The sequence below is a fragment of the Corylus avellana genome, chromosome 4, assembly GCF_965113065.1.
Source record: "Corylus avellana chromosome 4, dhCorAvel1.hap1.2, whole genome shotgun sequence".
Lineage (NCBI taxonomy): Eukaryota > Viridiplantae > Streptophyta > Magnoliopsida > Fagales > Betulaceae > Corylus > Corylus avellana.
In genome coordinates this window covers 20,016,666-20,034,188 of record NC_142493.1, presented here as the reverse complement: position 1 = coordinate 20,034,188, position 17,523 = coordinate 20,016,666, and the positions used below count along the sequence as shown (strand labels likewise).

General features: G+C 38.9%; 1 protein-coding gene across 1 annotated transcript; it reads left to right on the top strand.

Moving 5' to 3' along the window:
* The first annotated feature begins 1,145 nt into the window (after positions 1–1,145).
* LOC132179754 (MLP-like protein 43) lies at positions 1,146–2,098 on the top strand. Its single transcript, XM_059592523.2, has 2 exons — positions 1,146–1,416; positions 1,815–2,098. Exons 1-2 carry the CDS (start codon positions 1,227–1,229, stop codon positions 2,078–2,080), a joined length of 456 nt encoding a protein of 151 aa, XP_059448506.2. The 5' UTR covers positions 1,146–1,226; the 3' UTR covers positions 2,081–2,098.
* Positions 2,099–17,523: the final 15,425 nt, after the last annotated feature.

The following is a 17,523-nucleotide window of genomic DNA, read 5'->3' as shown; positions in this document are numbered from 1 at the left end:
GCTAGCCCACACTACAAAAATTAGGCAAAATAGTGACACGTGGTTTTTTGAGTGACTTGCGTTTATTATTGAAACGACGTTGTTGAAAACATCGTATCAATAGTAAAACAAATCATCTATGAGAGGGCATTTTACTATTAAAATAATGCCTAATGAGGTTGATTCGTTAAAATGACCCCATGCCAAGCGTCCCAAGTTTCTTGTAGTGCCATTTAGTAACTTCAAAGATGAAACTGGGTGTGGTTGGATTCACATGCAATATGATATTAATTTTCATGTGCGGTGACTTGGATTTTCTAATGAGGATATTGTTTGTGACAGTTTTAATGTTTTATGCCATCTCATCATGCCCAGCCTTAACTAACCTTCATGCTGTTTGCTTGTTTATATTATTCTGTCTAACCATCCCGATCATTTTATCTCTTTTTGCTTCTTAGCATTTTTCTTCTTTAATTTTTGACATTAGTGTTGATCTCTCTCCCATTCGAATGCTTCGAAAGTGTCAAGATGTGCTAATTTTCGTGCACATTTATTTGCTAAATGGCTGCTACTCACCTTGTGTTAGGTAGCATTCCCTAAGGTTCTCTCATTCTCTCTTCCATCCTGATCAAGAGTGATAAGGACCCTCCTTTATAGTCACTTCATTACATGAAATTTTGTCCTTAGCAACCACATTTTTAGCAACTACTCATTAGCAATGACTTTTGAGAGCCGTTGCTTGTAAGTAATTTTAGCGACAACAATTTTGTCGCCGCTGAAAGTCGTTGCTATTTCAGAAAATTTTTTTTATTAGCGACCACACGTATGTCGTAGCTGATATGTTGTTGCTAATAACATGGTGGGAATTTTTCCCTGTCCGCGGTGTGTAGCGGGAAGGTATTAGCTATAAGAATATAACATTGGCAACCGCAATAGTCGTTGCTAATAATAACTATATCTTTGCATATGATTAATCCAAGTCGCTTGTTAAGTATATTGCCCCTACTTAAGCGTTGTATTTGTTAAGCGCATTACCCCTCTACTGGATTTGTCAAGCATATTCTCTATTTGACCTGTCGGTTGTTGAGTGATATCCCATACTCAAATCCTTGGCATCACTATACACATCTATATATATAGACTAGCTAGGTAGGGGAAGCCAAATCATCTTCATCAATCTGTGCAAAGCTTTCAGTTGATTATAAGCTACTTCGTTTCTGGGTATAACTTTCACTAGCTAGGAAAATATGGCCTCTCTAAAGGGTAAGTTGGAGACTGAAATAGAGATTAAGGCAGATCCTCAGAAGTTCTACGAAATCTTTAAGAAACAAGCCCACCAAGTTCCCAACGCCACTCCTGACCATATACAGGCAGTTGAGGTGCATGAAGGTGATTGGGAGACACATGGCTCCATCAAGCTCTGGAAATACACTGTTGGTAAGCCAATCACACCACCCTACTAACTTGGTCTTCACTGCAATATTCCCAGTTCTTTTTCTTTAAATTTTGTTAGAGTATATTAAATGGTTTCAACACTAAACTAAGGCACAAGGGTAGGGTTAACGATTTAGATGACGTGACAATGAAAGTCAGCTACAAGTCCTTGTTGATCAGGAAGTTGATTTTCACTATCGCGTCATTTAAGTAGTATGAGTCGTATAAGGGTCTACAAAATAACATTACTCTTAAAGAAAACTAAAAGCATATTAATTTCGTACCTATTATTAGATGTTCATATATATATATATATATATATATATATATATTTATGTATATTCTTGTGAAACTGAATTTAATGCTCATATACATTAATTGTTTCCTTGTGAAAACCATAGAGGGGAATGCCGAGGTTTTCAAAGAGAAGGTTGAGTTTGATGATGCAAGCAAGACAGTAACTCTTGTTGGTGTTGAAGGAGATGTTATGAAGAGTTACAAGACCTTTAAGCCCATCTTTAAGGTTACTCCCAAGGGTGGTGGCAGCTTGGCGACATTGAGTATTGAATATGAGAAACTGAGAGCTGATGTTCCTCCGCCAAACAAGTACTTCACCATGATGCTTAATATCGCTAAGGATGTTGATGCACATCTTGTGAAGGCATGATAAAAGGGATGTGTCCTGATCTACTCCTATTAATTATGTAATCATAAAAAGCAAGCTCTGTGTATTTTTGCTTGTGTATTAATGTTTTGGGAGCAGATCTCTCTACTGGAGTTCTTATCGTACGTGTCTGTATTAAATAAGTGAAGAGCATGTGGTTTTATTGCTCATTATGTCTTCAAATTAGTATTTGTAATCTGTTTCTATGGTGTGGAAAACTCTATGAAGAAAGTTCTTGATCTTTATTTGGAATAATTTTTATTTTATCTTCTTCGATCTCTTTTCTATCTTAATTTTGCTGCTATTTTTTGTTTCATAGATCATATACATCACATGTATATAAGAATAACCTATTTTCTTCTAAAACAACTGAAGGGTAGCTGAGATTTATTAAGAGAAGTAGATGAGAAAAAGAGGATAGTTGTTGCAGCTATGGAAGGATGTTAAGGATATAAAAGATTTGTAATAAATGTTGATTTGTATTTTTTAAATTAAGAGATTTAGATTATATTTGTTAACCCTATATAATTTAAGGAATATATTTGTATTTGAAAGACTTATATTGAAATAAAATATAAAGAAAGATGTAACCTATAAAATTTTTACTTGTGGGTATATGTCATGGACTGGGTTTACCTACAGTTGGCCAAACTACGGTTTTTTAGCCCTTAGAAGGTTAACGTGAATGACCAAAAAAAAAAAAGGGTATATGTCATGGACTGGGTTTACCTGCGATAGGCCAAACTACGGTTTTTTAACCCTTAGAAAGTTAATGTGAATGAAAAAAAAAAAAAAAAGAAAAGAAAACCGTCAAAAAATTCCCTCTTCCTCCGCCAACTTCGTGTATCGCGTGGGAGCAATTTGATCGAAGTACTACTCTGTTATCTTTGCCTCCAGCTTTGCCTCTTCCTCATATCTGCCGATTTGCCTCCAGCTTTTCCTCTTCCTCCTTCGACAAATGCATGTCACTTCCGCTGGGCCTCCTACAAGAAAAAGAACAGAGCAACCCTGCCTCTCGAAACCTAGTGAGAGTCTTCATAGAATCATAGCTAGAGGTTCTAGTAAGCTTCATAGCGCCAACCCATCACAACAGCCCGTTTTCAATTTCCCTAAATTTTCTGCATTAGTTTTACTGGTTTTTTTTTTTTTTTTTGTTTTAATTTACGTTAGCCTAGAAGAAATCCAGGCCGTAGACCAAGCTACGGCAGGTAAGCCAAGTCCATATGTCATAGTTGTCTTTCATTTCTTTTTTCAATCTCTTTAGATTGTTAATTATTAGTTTCTATAAAGCACATGTACTTGGTTGATTATTACAAGAATGATCACGTTAGATATGTAATTTATTTCAAGTAATAACAACAATATTTGACGATGAATATATATAACATTGTTGAATCTAAATCTATAAATTTTAACTTTTAGTTTAAGATAGTCTCTCAAAATATATATATATATATATATATATATATATATATATGTTACATCAAGGTGTCATCATCATATTTTGAAAAATGGTTTAAATACCCCCACTTGGCGAACACCCAAGTCACAGTACATCCCCATAAGGCGCACACTATTTCCTCACAGGCTCTCCCGCTGGCACCGAACCCCACAAACGGTTAAATTATGATCAATAACTAAACACTGGAAAATCAAATAGTTTTCACTATAAAACTTTTCGGCTCAAAAGATATTGTATTAAAAAATAGGGTTAAATGCAATTTTAGTACATGTGGTTAATTAGGCCCAAAATCAAACAAACCTCTTGATTTCAAAAGTGTTTCAAGTGGTATCTGTGAATATTGAAAAGATACACTTAGAGCCTGTTTGAGATTGCATTTGAAAAATAGAGCTTTTAAGTCAAAAAAAGTTTTTGGGCAAAAACTTCATTTTTAAGCTTTTAACAAAAGTGCGTTTTGACAATTTTTAGGCTTTTTGGATCTTTAAAAGCGCTTTTAATTTTTTTACCAAACGAGTATTTTTTTCTTCAAATTGACTTTTTGAGTATTAAAAGCACAGTTAAGCCTCTCAAACGTAATCCCAAACAGACTCTTAGTACTTCCGTCCATGATCCGTCCAAAAATTTAATAGAACTACACCTCAACACACTTAAAATGGTGACACCTGTCCCGGATGCCACATATTAAAGCCAAATCAACAGATTGGCTAACATGGCATTATATCATAGGTGGTACCTATGCTTTGGATACCACATATGCTTAAATAATAATAATAATAATGGAAAAAATTGGGATTATTTTTTCATTATTTTTATCACATATGCTTATAACAAGGGTCATGGGGTGGCCGGGGCCAAACGGGGGTGGCTCAAGGCTATTGGGGGTGGTTCGGCCACCCCCATTTTGCAAGTTGGGGGTGGCCAAACCAACCCCATAGGCCATGGGGTTGGTTCGGCCACTCCCTGGCTGGCCATTGAGGGTGGCTAGGAAAAATGGGAGTGGCCAGCCATCGCCTATGGCCAAAATCGGGTGGCTAGCCACCCCAACCCTCTAGATTATTATTATTTTTTTAAAAGTTTGTTAATTGGGGTTATTATTATTGTTTTCTTTTTTTGTTATAGTAAATTGTCAATATATGTGGCATCAAAAGCATATGTACCGCCTATGATATAATGCCACATCATCTATTCTTTTGATTTGACACCAATATGTGGCATTAGGGACACGTGTCACCATCTTACAAGTGCTGACGTAGAGATTTGTTAAATATTTAGACATATAATGGACAGAAGTACTAAGTGTGTCTTTTCAATATTCACAGGTGTCACTTGGGACACTTTTTGAAACCGATAGGTCTATTTGATTTTGAGCCTAACTACAGATACCAAAATTACATTTAACCCTAAAAAATATTTTATACCGAAATTACTTGTCTGGTTTACTTACAATATCGATCCTGAAACATTATTGATAATAATAGTTCCAATAATGGCTACTTTTATTATTATTATTATTATAATAATATAGAATATGGTGCACTTGAATAGTTGTAGCTACTATCTTTAATTATATATTAATAAGTATGAGATATTTACATTTCTAATGGTGCATTGGTGTGTGCACCATTAGAAATGTAGATATCTCATAAATTAATGGTTTTGAGTTTAAAGGGGTAGTTCAATTGGTTGTGGACTACACCTTTTGATATAATCATTTTGTCATTAGTTTAAATCTCTCCTTCTCGTTTCCCTTGTTAGAACATGTCAAAAAAGCAAAAAAAAATAATCGTTTTGTCAAATCTCTGATTTGTTAAATCCCACAAAGGATACTGCATTTGTGGCATCAATTCATGTCCCAGCCAGCCACACGTAAATTAACTCCATTATTATGCTCAATAATTGAGTCTGTCTACATTTTTATTTTTTGTTTTTTGGTTTGTCCGATCGCAAACTGCAAGTTTTCAGGCGCATTTAATTGTGACATCAATTCGTGTCTCAGCGACACGTTTTGATAACATGGATCGTCAAGGGTGGGTGCATGCTTTAGACCATACATATGCAACCAGCTATCCCACGCTACAAAAATTAGGCAAAATAGTGACACATGATTTTTTGAGTGACGTGTGTTTATTATTGAAACAAAGTCGTTCAATTGGATGACACGTTTTAATAGTAAAACAAATCATCTGATATAGGTCATTTTACTATTAAAATAACGTCTAGCCAATGAGGTTAGTTTGTTAAAATGACCCCATACTAGGCGTCCCTAACACCTGAGTTTCTTGTAGTGCCATTTAGTCAGCTTCAAAGATGAAACTGGGTGTGGTTGGATTCACATGCAATATGATCTTAATTTCCATGTGTGGTGACTTAGATTTTTTGATGGGGATATTGTTTGTGATAGTTTTAATGTTCTATGCCATCTTATCATGCCCCACCTTAACTAACCTTCCTGCTGTTTGCTTGTTTATATTATTCTGTCTAACCATGCCAGCCATCTTATCTCTTTTTGCTCCTTGGCATTTTGCTCCTTTAATTTCTGACATTAGTGTTGATCTCTCTCCCATTCGAATGATTTGAAAGTGTCAAGATGTGCTAATTTTTGTGCACATGTATTAGCTAAATGGGCCGCTACTCACCTTGTGTTAGGTAGCATTCCCATAGGTTCTCTCATTTTCTCTTCCATCCTGATCAAGAATGATAAGGACCCTCCCTTATAGTCATTTCATTACAAGAAATTTGGTCATTACACTACAAAAAAATATAGGTTTAGTGACGTGGCAATTGTTCATCATTTGTTGCCACGTCACTATATGATAACGTGTGAAAATACGACACGTTACCATATTTATTTCTAATGTTGCACTTTTCACAGGTCACCATTTGGTGACGTGTGAAAAGTGTCACGTTACCATAAGATGACGTGTTAAATAAACACGTCATCTTATGGTAACATGTCCCACTAACACGTTGCCATGTTAGTATGATATATATATATATATATATATATATATATATATATATATATATATATATATATATATATATATCAACTTATCAATTACTAACCTTAATTAATATATATATAAAGCTAATTAATTGCAAGTATACATATTTAAAATATATCAACTATTAAGCTTAATAAGCTTTATTTATTTTTATTTTTTTGAAGTGGAATTCGATCATTTCATTCATCTAAAAGGAGTTTCTCAGTCAATACAATATCGTGAATACATAAAGGAGTAGAGTATCGCCACTAGTGTTCTTCCTTCAGTTGCAAGGCATGCTTGGCTAATCTGTTTGCTGCCGAGTTGGCCCCCCTGCGAACATGGCGAATTTGCCACTCTCGGCACTAACTAAGATATGTTTTAATATCGTCTACCAATGGACCCATGAGACCCCCAGTATTGCCTTCATCTGTTAGACACCTGACCACCCCGAGGGAATCTCCTTCAAGGATAATCTGTTCAATGTTAAGCTGCCGGATAAGCTGAGCTGCTGACCAAGCCACAACCATTTCAGCATACAAGGGGTCGGTAATGTACTGCTTTGTTAAACACTTAGCCGCCACCACCTCACCGACAGAGTCGTAGCATGACGCCCAAGCCCATTCTCTTCCCAGCCAAGTCAATAGCTGCGTCCCAATTACATTTCAGAAAGTTCCCTTCCGGCCTGCTCCATTTTGCAGTGGATTGTTGTCGAGCCTGTGGATCTCCTTGGTACATATCACGGTTCGCCATCTTTGCTGCTTCCACCTAGTCCATGGCCCACTGTGACAGCTGCGCTGGAGAAGAAAATCCCCCTTCGAATACCCATTTGTTTCTCCTTAACCAGACTTGTCTTGCCGTGCAGGCAAATAAATCAAACTTCAAAGGTTCAAGGCGTTTCAGTAAGCCTTCAACGATTTCCATAAAACTCCCTTCAGCAGTGGCACTTTTTTGGATTTTCCTCGAGCTTGCATGCCAAACATCTTGCATCGCAGGACACCTCCACAGCACATGTTCAACCGTCTCTGGCTCGCGTCCACAAATAGGGCATGCAGGGTCGTTCAGAACCTTCCGTTTGTGTAGATTTGCATTCGTCGACAGGACATTGTTGCAAGCTTGCCACATGAACATCTTCACTACTCTCGGGCCCCCTGTATGCCATAGCCATTTCCAAAAAATACTGTACCTCCTGTTCAATGAACAACCTCCCAAATTCCGAGCCCCCACCTCCATTGCCACATGATAGGCACTTCGAACAGTGAATTGTCCATTCTTGTTTGGCCCCCATATCATTTGGTCTGGGTGAGACCTTGGGCTGATTGGGATGCCGCATATAATACTAGCCTCCTCCGGAAGGAAGATTGATTCCACCAATGGAATATTCCACCAACATGTATTATGATCAATAAGTTCCTTGACCTTAGCATTCCCATCGAGGTGTCGGATGGGTGATTGAACCACATGTGTGGTTCTAGTAGGTAGCCAACGATCGCCCCATATGGAAATAGAATGCCCATCCCCCACCCGCCACACCAATCCCTCCCGGAGTAACGCCTTTGCATCCCATATACTTTGCCAGGCATATGAGGGTTTCCTCCCCATCGGAGTGTCTAGAAACGTATTATTGGGGAAATACTTCTTAAAAATTTTTGCCGACAATGAGTCCGGGTTTTGGATCAACCACCAGCCTTGCTTGGCTAATAAAGCCATATTAAAACACTCCAAGTCACGATAGCCCAAACCCCCCGATTCTTTGGATCTCCCCAATTTCTGCCAACTCATCCAAGCGATTTTATTCTTATTCTCCTTATGCCCCCACCAAAACTTGGACATCATCGAATTAATATCGCGACATAAGGTCTTCGGTAATTGAAAGACACTCATGGTATAAGTTGGGATTGCCTGAATCACCGCTTTAAGAAGTACCTCCTTTCCAGCTTGTGACAAAAACTTCTCCTTCCAGCCATGCATTTTGTCCCAAATTCGCCCTTTTATCCCTTCGAAGGAGCTGGTGCGAGATCTTTCGACTAGTGCTGGCAAACCCAAGTATGATTCATATCTCTGAGTCACAGGCACACCAACTGTTTGTGATAACTGTCCTTTAATGTCTGCCCAAGTATTGCGACTGAAATAAATGGAGGTCTTCTCTTTGTTTAGCTTCTGGCCAGAGGCTTTCTCATACTCCCCAAGAATTTGCTGCAAGCACCTCAATTCCGAGTCCGTTGCTTTACAGAATAATAAGCTATCATCCGCAAAAAAAGAGATGATGTAGCCGTGTGCCCCCACGAGTGATAGGCAAACCTGTGAATCCCCCATCTCCCTCCCTTTTCTGCAGAGTGGAACTAAGCCCCTCCGCACACAAAATGAAAAAATAAGGCGAGAGTGGGTCACCTTGCCTAAGCCCCCGGGTTGGAATTATTTCCCCATAGGCTTGCCCATTTATAAGGACCGAATATTTGACTGTGCGGACACATGTCATTACCAAGTGAATCCAGCGAGCAGCAAACCCCATCCTGTACATGACAAGCTCTAAGAAATCTCATTCAACCCGATCATACGCCTTGCCTTGCTCATATCTAACTTCAAAGCCATATATCCTTCCCTTCCGGTCAAATGGGTATCCATTGTATGTAGGGCTTCAAAAGCTATGAGGATATTATCCGTTATGAGTTGCCCAGGGATAAAAGCACTTTGGTTTGGGGAAATAATCTCCCCCAAAACCCACTTCAGTCGGTTTGCCAGCACCTTTGCAATCAACTTATACACAACATTACAAAGACTTATTGAGCGAAATTCAGTAATTTTAGAGGGGTTTTTGATTTTGGGAATAAGGGCTATATGGGTCACATTAATAGTTTCAACAAATTTCCCATCATTCAAAAATTCAAGAACAGCATTACAGACATCATTACGTACCGTACTCCAAGAATGCTGATAAAAATAGGCTGAAAAACCGTCCGGGCCCGGCGATTTAAGCGGGTGCATCTGCGCCAAAGCTTGGTCCACCTCAGTTGCCTCAAATTTATTAAGCAACCTGCTATTCATACCGTTCATTACCGTGGCTTGCAAGCCTTCTAGAAACGACTCCTTACCCTCAGTCCCTTCTGATGTAAATAAATTCTGGTAATAAGACACGAAGGCATGACTAATGTCCTCCAGCTTGGACCATTACCTTCCCTCTACGTCAACAACCCGCTTGATCGTGTTGATTCTTCTTCTATGACTTGCCAAAGCATGGAAGAAGGGCGTATTTCGATCCCCGTCACGGTACCAACTTTGTTTTGCCCGTTGTTTCCACCTTGTGTCTTCAAAATCCAGCAAAGTATCTATCTCCTTTTGAAGGCATAGGGTAGCTGTATGTTGGTCAGGGCCCTCCAAGCTTTCCATCTTAGTCAATAGTTCGGTCTTCTCTTTTATTGAATTTTCATTTTGTCAGAATTTCTCCTTACTCCACCATTTCAACCGAGATTGGCACCGTTCCAAACTACTCTGTACTTTCGCCATGGCTCCCCCTCCATCATTATCACCCTCCCAAGCATTTTTTATAATGGCATCACATTCTTCATCCGGGAGCCAACTAGCCTCAAATTTGAAATTCCTTCTCCCCTTCCTACCCCTGAGTTGCTGATTATGAAAAGAGACAAATACCGGATTGTGGTCCGATGCCCTGGCTGCCATGACATGGACCTCAACCGATTTGTATTTAGCACACCAGCTGCTATTTCCCACGGCTCGGTCCAATCTTTCTTGAGTAAAAGTGTCATCTTGACGCTTGTTTGACCAAGTGTATTTCAGACCTGAGAATCCCAAATCCCCCAAGTAACACTCCTCAAGGACTATCCGGAATGCCTCCATTTGACTCTTCCTGCGCCTGCTGGCCCCCAATTTCTCGGATTGGTGGGTTATTTCATTGAAGTCTCCTACACAGAACCATGGGACCAAGGAAAAACCTCTTAAGTGTGAGAGAAGAGACCATGATTCACCCCGTTTTGTGGGATCAGGATGCCCGTAAAACCCGGTAAGCTTCCACTGAAACTCTTCGTCCCCTAACCTCACAATTGGATTAATGTGGCGCCGTGAATAATTTTGGATTTCTAGTTCATTCGCCTCCCGCCATAATAAAGCCAGCCCCCACTCCTCCCCACCCGCTCCACCACAAATAATCCTTCATACCCAAGTTTCACTCTTAACTGCTCCATCCGCTTTTTGTTACTAGTGATTTCCATTTGAAACAAAAAATTGGGTTTCTTTTCCTTAACCATGTGATTAAGGTCTCGAACTGTCTGAGGGTTCCCAAACCCTCGGCAGTTCCAACTTATGAGACTCATTGGGACTGGCGGGACTGCAAAGCAGCCTCCGCCAATTCCTTTCCTTTGCTGACCTCCACCAAGACACCTCTATGTTTTTTCTTTTCTATTCCCTCTTGTGCTGTCCCAACCTCTTTATTGAGAGCCTTTCGTTTTTGGCCAGTCCTTAAAGAGGAGGGAGCACTCACCCTACCCTCTTGTGCTTCTCTTGCTCTTCTCTTCCAGTGTCTCAAATTTCCTTTTTCCTTTTCCTCCATCACTGGATTTGGGTGAGGTAAAATCTCCATCGCTATATGGTCTTCATGAGCACCCCAGTCCGAGAGCTCGTTCCTAACCCCTTCCAAATTTTCTTGAGTCCCAAAGTGTTCAGTTTCACCCCGCCTAGTCCCACCCTTCATACTGCCCATCAAAAAAGGCCCATCAGTATGCTCTTCCCCAATGGGCTTTTCCCCCAATTCTGCTACATCAGCCTTTTTTGCTAGGACCCCCTCCACGTCAGCTCCTAATTTTGCATGGGAACCCATATGTCGTGAGCTGCCTTGTTCCCCCAAAGAAGGAAAAACAGAGTGATTCACGGTCCCCTGCGTATCTGCTGATACATTTCCCCCCCCCAGATTTTGCAGCCCCTTTTTGGCAAGCTTCGAACCCGTAACTACTCACCTCCTCGTCACCGCCATTGGACCTGCTAGGGTTTCCATATTTCGATGAGCTTTCCTTATTTTCGCACCCCGTGAACATAGAACTGCCGCCTTTCTCCTTTGTCCCTGTGAACCCAAAACCACCGCCCCTATCGCCACCACTTGTCCGCCAGGAATCATCAGCCCGCAGCCAAACCCCCCATTCCTTGATACTGCTGTCTGTGATCCTTCTTGAGGACTTCTGAACCGGGCATCCTTTTTTGTCATGTAAAATCCTACCACAGTCAAAACAGAGCATGGGGAGTTTCTCGTATTTGATAATCACCCAGTGTGATTTTCCCCCCAATTGCAGCGCCCTTCCTCTCTCCAAAGGTGCATGAAGATTAATGTTGACTCAGATACGTAGACACCTACCCCAACCCACTCCATCTCCAGCAACGTCCACGTCTTCTACTTCACCAATTGACTCACCAATTTTGGTACCCACCGTCTTATTCATGCACAGTAAAGGCATCTCATGAGCCTGAACCCAAAACGGTGAATGAGAAAAATCCATTTGGGAGGGAGGAACACTCCCATCAAATTCTTGAAGGACTAGAATCTGCCGATCAAATGACCAGGGTCTGCCATCTAAGACCCGTTGCTTATCTGTGATTTCTTCAAACTCAAACCGCCATACAGTGTCTTGAATCTCCTTGAATACCACTTGGCCTGACAACCGCCATATTCTGGATAATACGGTTTTAAAAGCCTCCTTATTGACTCTGCGATCCCCACCAACCTTTCCCACCAAGCACCTTTCCCTTTTAACCCGGCCCTCCGCAATGTCCCCTTCGCAGATTAGCAAGCCAGCCTTCTCACCCTCTGTCAATGTCATCTTCCCACAAAGCCTTTCTATTTCCCCGGACATCGTAAAATCGTGCTCCTGTGTGATATCTCCTCTGCTACGACTCTGTCCAACCCTAACCTTCTCTCCCGGATAACCGGTAGAAGACGAACCCTCCAGACCTAGCTGTTCCTTAGAGAAACCCTAGTGGAGACTTTTTTGGACCGAATATCTAAGTGTATTAGTCCTAATAAATTATTAAAGCTTAAGCTTTATATTAATTGATATAAAGCTTTATATCAATTATAAAGCTTAAGCTTTAATTGTATTATATATATATATATATATATAGCTTTATATCAATTAATATAAAGCTTAAGCTTTAATTGTATTATATATATATATATATATATATATATATATATATATCAACTTATCAATCAATTACTAAGCTTAAGATATATAAAGCAAAATAATTGCAAGTATACATATTTAAAATATATCAAGTACTATTAAGCTTAATAATTTGCAAGTATATATATATTAATACAAAGCTTTAAAGCTTTAAAGCTTAAGCTTTGTATTAAATATATATATTAAGTGTATATATATATATTAAGTATATGTATACATATATTAATTCTGGAGGGAGATGCCAAGCAAATTGTAGAGGCTATCCAACATGAAACAGGCACATAGAGTCGATATGGGCATCTAATAGAAGACACAAGACGGATACTACTCACTCCATCAAGATGGAATTGTGTCTTCGTTCCTCGTGAATCAAATGAGGCGGCTCACAGGTTGGCGAAAGCGGCTACAACTGATATTAGTGATAGAATTTGGAGGGATACCACTCCTAATTGTATTAGTGATATTATTTTGATGGAGCAATTGGCTCTATCTCGATAATTGTTTGTTGGAGTTTTTATCCTCCACGTACACTTTTTATCAATAAAGTTCACCAATTTATCTAAAAAAAAAAAAAAAAAAAATATACTTATAAGTATAATTATAAGTATATATATTAATAACAATTAATTAATTAATATTAATAATATATATATATATATATATATATATATATATATATATATATATATATATATATATTAAAACTAACATGCCATGCATGGCACGTTACAACCAGGTAACGTGCCACATGGCACGTTACAACAAGAGTAACGTGCCATGTTACAAAAAGGTAACGTGCCACATGGTGGCACGTTACAACAAGAGTAACGCGCCACGTGGGGCACGTTACTCTTGTAGTAACATACCTATGTGGCATGTTACTACAAGTCTTGGGAACTCGCACCCAGTAGGCCCTGCGCACACAGCTTCTTCTTCCTCTCCTTTTCTTTTTTTTTTCCCCCTCTTTTCTTCTTCTCCCTCGTGCGCAGCACTCTTTCTGCTAGCTTGAATCTGCAACTTTAGTATTTTCCTCTTCTTCTCATAAAGCCCCCACCGCATTAGTATTTTCCACTCGGATTTTGTGGCTTGCCAGCCACACCACCGTCTGCTCTCTCCTCTGGCGACGTCATCTCTGGCTGGCAACTCACTGGCAACGCACCACTCACTCATTTTCCGGCCATCTCCTTGTCATCACCTATATATATATAGAATATATTTATAGTTTTTTCTTTACATTGTATATATATATGATGTAATTTTTTTGTTAGCTAATTAACAGATTAGTTTGGTTGAAATATAATATTTTTAGGGTCCATGCATATTTGTATGATAGGTACGTACGTAGGAATGTAGGATTGTTCAATATGTGCATGCATGCAAAATATTTCTATCTACATTTTTAAGTAAGTAGTTTGAAATTAGGTAAATGTTTTTATTTTGTGTAGGTTTTACAAACCTCTATTATATAAATGATCATTTATATAGTAAAAAAAAAAAATAGAAAATAGATTTATATTTGTAATCAGTTATATAAATGATTACAAAAACAATAATTAAAAATACAGAATGCTAAAAAAAAAAAAATTAAAATGAAAAAAACCTACATAGGTGGTTAATAAGATGAATTTTATTTAGGGTCCCCATATGAAGTTTAAATTATATAACTTTATTTTTTTAAAAAAAATTGTGACAAAAACATAACTTAACTTTATTTTATTTAGGTCCCCCTAACAAATTATGCTTTTCAATTTGTTTAATGTAATTTGGTTTAGGTTTTGCAAATTTATATTAGATCGAGAACATGTTATTAATAAAATAACGAACGTATATATATATTTTTAAAGTACGGTTTGTACCGTACTTTAAGAAAAATGGTTTTAATTTTTTACTATAATGTGGTTTAAGGTTTGGAAATTTAGATTTCGTAAATTACATAAAATAGATAAAGATAATAAAAAAATGTCTTAAAAAAAAAATACAATTAACCTAGAAATATTTTATTTAGGATCCCTCTAACAAAGGCGATATAAAATAGGAAAACAAATAACAAACCTATATTTATTTTATTTAGGGTCCAAATATATACATAACAAATGCATTTAAGTTTTGGGCTTCAATTTTCTGTTTGGGTTACTTGCCAATTTACTTCATGTAAATTTTAAGCAGAAAATTAAAATAAAAGGCTCTCAATGGGCCATAATAATGCATTTATGTTTAAGTTTAGCGTAATTCTTATATATTTATGTTTCTGATGTACGTAGTAACACTATGGACAAGAGTTGGATGAAGAAGTCTAGGGGTACAAATGAATACAGAGACAGATGTATAGCGTTTGTGGACTTCGCAGTTAGGAACTATGACACTCCAGACAAACTTATTGTGTGACTCTGTAAGACGTGTCGCTGTAATAGAAGACACCCCCCAGGTTTGATATATGACCACTTAACAGGGGGAAAGGAATGTAGCTCCAATACACATACTGGATTTATCATGGCGAGAGGCCTGTTAAAGCTCCCGTTGAAGGCTAAAATTCATCACGTCTGGCCACAGCTGCGGGTGCAAGCACTGAACAGGGTGAAAATATGCACGCCATGTTGCGTGATGCATTCTACATCCATGAAGTTAAAGATGACAATAGTGAGCCTCAGGTTGAGGTGCATGGAGAGGAAGAAGACATTGTGCATGATGAAGTTGATGGAGGTGACGTACGAAAGTACGAGGAATTGCTTAAAATGGCAGACAAACCACTACATGATAAGACCAAATATAGCAAGCTAAGTGCTACTGTACATCTATACAATTTGAAGTGTGTGGGTGGAGTTAGTAACACGATATTCTCGTGTTTTCTCGAGCTAATCAATCAGTTGTTGCCTGCAAATGATGGAGCTCTGCCAGTTAATATGTATGAGGCCAAACAGTTTCTAAGGGGCATGGGACTCGGGTATGAGAAGATTCCGGCTTGTCGCAATTATTGTATGTTGTTTTGGAAGGGCAATAAGGACTTAGATTCATGTGTTAAATATGGAAAATCTAAGTGGAATGATGAAATTCATTTGGACGATGATGGGCACCCCATATCGTCGAGTAAGAGACGTCCGGTCAAGGTTTTGCGGTGGTTTCTCATCATACCACGGTTATAGAGGCTTTTTATGTTAGAGCATACTGCATATTATATGAGGTGGCATGCAGAAGGCCGCACTAAGGACGGCGTATTGAGGCATCCAACCAACGGCGAAGCATGGAAGTCATTCGACAATTTATATCCAGAATTTTCAGCGGACAGTAGTAATTTAAGACTTGGCCTAATCTCGGATGGATTTAATCCTTTTGGGAACATGAGCACATCTCACAGTACTTGGCCTGTAATGCTTGTACCGTACAACTTGCCTCATTGGATGTGCATGAAACAAATGTCTTTCATATTATCCTTGATTATTCCAGGCTCAAGTTCACCTGGAATGGATATAGATGTCTACATGCAACCATTAATTGAGGAATTGCAGCAACTATGGAATGTGGGGGTACGAACATTTGATGTCTCCCTAAAAAGGAATTTCATGCTCCGAGCGCAGTTAATGTGGACAATTAATGACTTTTCGGTATACGCGGACTTGTTTGGGTGGCCTACAAGGGGTGGAAAGGCATGCCCTCGCTGTATGCATGCAACAAGATCTAGACGGTTAAAACACAGAAGTAAGTTTTGCTTTATGGGGCATAGGCGATACTTGCCCATGGATCATGCGTGGAGGCGGAATAAAAGTACATTTGATGGTAACCAAGAACTAGAATGTGCCCCCAATGTGCCAGATGGAGATGAAATCCTAAAACAGTTAGAAGGGATGGTATTCGGGGATGAGAGTGCTGGTAAGTCAATTAACATTGATAATTCACATGCAAAGAGGAAGAAGACTGATAATGTATTGTGGAAGAAGAAAAGTATTTTCTTTCGGTTATTGTACTGGAAGGATAATTCATTACGGGAAAAATGTGATGGACAATATAATTGGCACAATACTCGACATTAAGGGAAAAACGAAGGACAACCTTCCAGCCCGTAAAGACTTGCAAGAAATGGGTTTGAGACTAGCACTTCATCCTTTCACAGGTGATGACGGGAGAATCTATTTGCCTCATGCTTGCCACACGATGTCGAAAGAGAATAAAATTAGTTTCCTAAAAGTGCTTCGAAATATACGAGTGCCAGACAGATATGCCTCGAACATTTCCCGATGTGTAAAACTTAAGGACCGGACGATATCGGGTTTGAAGAGTCATGATAGTCACGTATTGATGCAACAGCTTCTCCCGATTGCATTGCGTGGATCACTGCCCGATAACGTGGTTAGACCACTAGTTGAGATGTCTGCATTCTTTTGAGGCATATGTTCAATGACGTTGACCCAAGAGGATATGGCCCGACTTGAGGCTGGCATCTATATCACTTTGTGCGAGATGGAACAGATATTTTCCCCCAGCTTTTTCACCAGCATGGTGCATGTTGTGGTACATCTTGTTCGTAAATGCCGACTCGGTGGACCGGTACAGTATAGGTGGATGTATTCGGCAAAGAGGTAACATTTCCTGTAAAAAATTAAAACTAAAATTTTGTTGCCATTTATTTATTTAAAAACAATTATTAGATGTAATCATTGACTAGTTTTGATATGTAGGAGCCTCGAGGGGTTCAAATGAAGTGTGCGTAATAAAGCGGCTCCTGAGGGCTGCATTGCTGAGGGCTACATAGCAACCGAGTTGGTGACGTTCTGTTCGATCTATTTAGAGAACGCACCGACATTCCACAATAGGCCGCAACAA